Below are 6168 nucleotides of genomic sequence, written 5' to 3'. Positions count from 1 at the left end.
CTCAATTCCACTCTTCGAGCAACCTCCTGGCTCGGATGACCTTCAGTCTTCAGTTGTACGTGAACCTTCAATCACGAAAAGCACAAGAACCCAACTCTCACATACACTCAATCTGTGGAAAAGTGTTTGAGAGAATACACCACTTAAAACCAAAACACACAGCCTCCCAGTCCGCCGATCTTGCACGTCTAAGAGCTCTGAGTGTTTGATCAAAAGTGTCAAGGCTGCTAAGGGAGAGCACACGGTTTTTATAGCAGCTGGACAATCCTGGAAGATATCTCGGGTTTCCTTACCCGGCCTCATGCGAATATCTCAAAGTAAAGACTCCATCAAAGTGAATATTCGTGCAATGAAGATAGCAGCGGAGGATATCTTGCAATGAAGGCTCCAGCGAGGCAGATATCTTGTAATGAAGACAGCAGCGAGGCGATAACTCAGCAATAAGTCACCAGCGAAGCAATCTGTCGAAACTAGAAACTTGCCTGAAATACTGTCTGCACACACGAGGAAAGATGTCAATCCAGAAGATGAAACATAACACCCGACATCTTTCCATACCACTTGCACTAAAAAATAAAGCGAACAAAACAACGTAACAACACAAGGAATGAATAAGTGGGTATTGATATTGAAGAGATTTTGAAACTCACTATTGATTTTTTGGTTTTTTTTTTTAATTTTTTTTTATATGTGATTTATCATCATTGTAATATGGTGGCACACAAGTTAGCTAAGATGATCCTTGTGTGGAACACTACTGATGTGTTTTGGAATCACGGTTCTCCCTTGGATTTCAGGAGGATGTGTTGGCTGGTATGCCATTCTAATGAAGCAGTATGTTGTAACCTTATTTCAAAAGAGTTTATTAGTTGTGAATGATTAAGTGAACTCTGTCTAGTCCTCAAACTTTATCCTCAATTGAATTCATTATTATATCACTAGAAAATCAGAGTTTATTCTCAACTTTTTGAGAAGGAACAAAAATTGTTGTGTTACGTCACATGTATTATTGACTCTTTTTTATCGGCAGCGGCAAAATCACTACTACAAAAAAAAAAACCTTTAGAAGCGACAATAGCTAACTTAGATGTAGTTATAAACAATATGGCGGAGGCAGATTTTGAACTTAGGATGAGGGACGTATGTGATAAAATATAAGATTACAAAAAATTTAAAGGTGAAATGAAATTATTTTCCAAGGGACAAATAAGAAAACATCATATAGTTTTGGACTACAAAAATAAAAAAATATATATAAAAATAGGAGTAAAAGAACAATACTTTAAAATTCAGGGACTTGGTTATGAAGCGTATGATCCTCACCACTTCTCAAACCCGTTTTCAAAAAGACGTACAACAAATAATAAAAGAGTTCGAGTGTAACTTGTACAGGTAGATTTAATATACAATTACGTGTTTATCAACGACTAATTTGGAAATTGGGGACCGCAAATATACACATGGCATTGGTACATAAATAAATATCGTCTATTCAAGAGATGATTTCGGAGAATAGATTAATAAATAAATAAATAAAAACAAGCATGGGTTTTGCGGGCGTCTGATCTGTAGCAGCGATAGAAAAGTTTCCGAGTACATGGTGAGAGCACAAATCTCCTTGAGACAAGGAATTGCGCTCTGATTCCAATGACAGCTTTGGTTCTTTCTCTTTGGTTTTCTTTTATGTTGTCATTTGATAGGAAAATAAAACATACACATGTGGATGATAATCTTTATTTGGATACCATGCTTTCAAAAACTGTTATTTTATTCTTTCATGACGTGTAATATATGCTTTGACTTCATGCACATATAGAGAATAATAAGTCAGCTGCAGATAATTCTTATATGTCTATGACATTTTAATTCATTTACGTAAAAAAAAATATTATTAACAACTACAAATCATGCCAAATACATATATTTTAATTAATTTTTTTTTAATAACTTGTTTTCATTATTTTTCATATTTATTTTCCAAGCACACATATAAATTTAACGAGAAAAAGGAAAAAAGAGTGTTATGCAAATTTGATTTAGAACATTAAATAAATTATATTTGGCCGAGGATTAACCCGAGGTAATATACATACAGGAATATATCATTCATATCCACTGATTTATTAACATGGCTTCTTCACACCTTGCATGTTCCAACTTATTTCCATTCCATATCAATACCCTCAGTTTTAACATGGCTTCTTTACGTTATTTCTTTTTTTAAAAGGGCCTCAGTTAAAAATCTCCTATGCATTTTTACACTCTTGTTTCTTCGTGAATTTCACATGAAGAGCTTCAATCAACTGTAAATCCCCTGACAGATCATGTAAGTGGTTGCAACGACTGGATTGTTCTCAATTTCATCAGAAAAGTATATCAGACAAGTGAACAAGTTTCATAGATTTATACTTGGCCTTATATTTTTTTTTAGATAGTGAGAAGCTAATGACATTTCTGCTTGTGCATGAAAAGTGACTTGCTAAGCAGGCTTTCAGTACTTGACTCGCATTTTAATTAGTACCTATGCGATTTAGACCAATTATTGGCATTTTAAATGCTTTGTATTGAATCTCCTTCTTTGAGTCATATAATCTCTCTTTTGTACACGAATAAAAAAAGTTCCTATTTCAAAAGGACCAATGATGTAGGCTAGGGTTATCAAGAAGACGGAAAAACACAATAGGAGAACCCAATTACGAATTTTGTTTTTCTTCAAACAAAATGAGAAATAAGTAATACAATTGGTACCGAAATTACAATCGAAAAGCAGAAATAATATTTATAAAGCCTTGTTACCCAAATTACAATAGAAAAACAAAATTAATAATCAAAGGAAATTAAATCCAGAATAAAAGCAAGCGAGTATTAAAAAACAAAAGATAAAAAACTAAAGTGATTCAAAAGTAGAAGAAACCGCTCTAAAAAAAAAAATTGCTTTTGTCAATTGTTCTTTACCTTGGACTCGTGTGATATTTGCTGCGCTTAATTCACTTGTTTTGTTCGTGTCAAAACGCTTTTTACTGATCGTATAGATGCCGTGGCCGTTACTGATCATATTCATTTTTTGTGTTATATGAATCAATATTTTTCCATAAAAGTGTTCCTTCTATACTAATTTTCAAGTTTAATTAGTATTATTAATATTAATACGTTACCTAAGTTGTTTTTAAATTTTTATTTTTTGTTTGTTTCTAAATGGCAGCGCTATATCCCAACAGGAAACATGCACATACGTATAGAGAATGAGATTAATAATATAAAATTTGGAGTGCACGTGCCCCAAAGACGAAGAAACAAGACATGAAGCTCCCTTAAAAGTGGTTTTCCGTAGCTTCCTCAAACTTTGAGATATTATATTTTTTAGTTATTTTATTAATATTATGACTATTATTATTATTATTGAAGACCTGTACACGTAGTTAAATATATGATCATCATCAATTTGAGTGGAATCTCTCAACAACGTGGGGTTTGCGAGAGATCCGGCGACCCTTCTGCTTCAATTTCTAAATCTATTAATTTTTTAAAAAAATATTTTCTCTTTCATTTCAGTTTAGTTACTTCTCTGCCAGCAAACAATCCAATTATCATCATTAATATAGATGCGTCTTAGCTCATACTTTGCAATATATTAATTCCATATATCATTCCTCTACCAGTTTTTGGCCACATCTCCATTAAGACTTGTTAACAGCTACGTCTAGAGTTTGGTTGGTCACACACTTTTTTTTTAATTACTCTTATAGTATATATGGGAATCATACCCATCACCAATAATATTAATTTACACATAAAATACTTACGCTCACATGATTGTCTCTTAGATTGAATGACTACAAATACTCATGGCTTTGCTTTACTTCCTCTTCTCAATACACATAAAGCCTAGAGCTACTTAATACTTGATATTCATATCCAATGTCAATAACCAAAGAAAGATCAATAGCCCATGACTCTTTCATGCTGAATTCTCATATTATAAATCCTCTCTCTACTCAAAGTCCGTACTCATCACCTGAGGAGTTCATTGACCAAGGTCACAAGCGCTCGAATTCGGATCAAGACGGGCAGTCCGTGATCAGCTTCAGCGGTTTCTTGATGAGCACTTGTAGCCAGAACGGCGATCCGTCGCTGCTCAGATTTGATCCGGCGAAGGAGGATCAGATTTACGATAATAATCGCAATTTGAACCCGAGGTTTGACTCAGACTATGGCTGTTTCCAAACAGATTCGGATTATGGCAGCTCGATTACAGACTGTGCCGTCGTCAACAATGGAAGTAAAGATGGATCGGACGGCTCGTATGGCTGGCTATACTCCGACTCGACTGTCACCACTGATCACAGCTTCGATGAGTCTGTCGCCCAAGATTCGGCCGGCTACAATAAGCGCCCTAATATGGTATATATTTTGTTTTTCGTCTGAAATCGTATTTTAAATTAATCTAAGGGTGTTCTATCAATTGAAAATAATAAATTTGTAAAACAGGTTAATCTGTTAAAATTTACAAATGATAGGTGTAACAAAAAAAAATTTGACCATGTCAATAATTTTTTTATACATGGATCAAAATTTTATTGACAGTGTTAAAAAAAAATTGAACGACGTAACTTTCGCTAGTTTGCTAAAAATTAATAATTATGGTTATTTTGTTGATCAATTAGTTTCGATTGTTTGTTTCGTATAAAAATTTATTAATTTAATGAAATTGAAAGTTATGAATTGACCAAGCAATAACTATGTGTGTATGGTTTTTAGGGAGAAAGTACACAAGCTGTTAAGAAGCTCTGCACTAGTACTAACAGTGCAAATAATAATAGCAAGAAGCCTAAGGTTCAGAAGCCAAGCGTGGCCAAGGATCCCCAAAGTATTGCAGCCAAGGTAATGATAAATTAATTAAATTATGTCTCATACACCACCTATATATAAATATATATCAAACTTGTAAATAATTCATATATTAATTTTATTTAAACTCTCTATCAGAATCGACGGGAGCGAATCAGCGAACGTCTCAAGGTGCTTCAAGAATTGGTTCCAAATGGCACCAAGGTGATACATTAGTTATATCAAGATCTATCAATTTCATTATTAGCACAATATATGTGTGTATATATATATATATATACATATGCTTAAACAATATGTGGTTTCTAAATACAAGATACATATATTTATGTTCTGCAGGTTGATTTGGTGACAATGTTAGAGAAAGCCATTAGTTATGTCAAGTTTCTTCAATTGCAAGTCAAGGTATATTCATAGAGATTGCTAATATATACATGTAAATATATATATATATATATATACATATATATACATATAGTTCTGGTATTTGTATTACCATGTCTCATTTTTAATTATTATTTGTTATCCAGGTGTTGGCGACAGATGACTTTTGGCCGGTTCAAGGTGGTAAAGCGCCTGATATTTCCCAAGTTAGGGAAGCTATTGATGCCATTCTATCTTCATCATCTCAGAGAGACAAAAATTCAATCTCAAAGTAGTACTTTTTTTACTTTAATTATCAAAATATGAAGAGAGGCATAGTGGTCTAGAAATAGTAAAGTCTTCGAAGACAGAGGAAACCTTTTGTTGTTGAAGCACAGTGACGGTCGACTATAGATTAATAGTATAATTAAACGTCAGTTAAGGTTTCGAAGCTTGCTATGAGAATTATCAATTGTGAAACTGAGTTAAATAATTTGTCTTTAATGTACCTGAAGTCGAGACTGAATTCTATGGTCCCCACTGCAATCTTTGGTAGATAATTCATTTTTTTGTCATTACGCGCTTGAAATGACAGTCTAGGTCTACATTAATCATCTAACAGTTCAAAGAAATAAATATTACACTTTTGTCTTTACCTGAGTTTTTGGGATTTGATTGTTTATGCGCTCATGTATACATCTTCTGCTTTGGAGGTTAAACTATACGCTATACAATTCCATTGCCACATAAAAAAAAAAAAAAAAAAAAATTGATATCATCAACAGCACCAGAGTTTATTTATTTATTTAATAATATAATTGGCGGTTTGAAACCCTTGCATAAAGTATAATATAACTGGTTGTAGTTTTGAGCCCAAAGTGCGAAAGAAGAATATGCAAAGCTAACGGTATGTTTGGGCTCCAAATTTTACATTGAAAAATATGTGGGAAATTGGAA

The 6168-nt window shown here is 33.2% G+C and overlaps 1 protein-coding gene across 1 annotated transcript; it reads left to right on the top strand.

The window, feature by feature from the left end:
• The first annotated feature begins 3894 nt into the window (after positions 1-3894).
• Positions 3895-5847, top strand: LOC149406727 (transcription factor RHD6-like). The gene is made up of 5 exons (XM_089627727.1): positions 3895-4401; positions 4759-4881; positions 4987-5052; positions 5188-5253; positions 5379-5847. Exons 1-5 carry the CDS (start codon positions 3919-3921, stop codon positions 5505-5507), a joined length of 867 nt encoding a protein of 288 aa, XP_089483853.1. The 5' UTR covers positions 3895-3918; the 3' UTR covers positions 5508-5847.
• The last annotated feature ends 321 nt before the right edge of the window (positions 5848-6168 follow it).

This window comes from Urtica dioica, chromosome 1, assembly GCF_054948205.1.
Source record: "Urtica dioica subsp. dioica isolate 48M chromosome 1, U.dioica_male_clone48M_v1_H2, whole genome shotgun sequence".
Taxonomy (NCBI): domain Eukaryota; kingdom Viridiplantae; phylum Streptophyta; class Magnoliopsida; order Rosales; family Urticaceae; genus Urtica; species Urtica dioica.
Note: the sequence above shows the minus strand (reverse complement) of the source record. Positions and strands in the feature narration are given on the sequence as shown.

Excerpts from the sequence above, each read along its gene's own strand:
- LOC149406727 (XM_089627727.1), top strand. The coding sequence starts at position 3,919 with ATGTCAATAACCAAAGAAAGATCAATAGCCCATGACTCTTTCATGCTG. Across the intron at positions 4,882-4,986 it reads CCCAAAGTATTGCAGCCAAG|AATCGACGGGAGCGAATCAG; the intron begins GTAATGATAAAT and ends ACTCTCTATCAG. Across the intron at positions 5,254-5,378 it reads TTCTTCAATTGCAAGTCAAG|GTGTTGGCGACAGATGACTT; the intron begins GTATATTCATAG and ends TTTGTTATCCAG.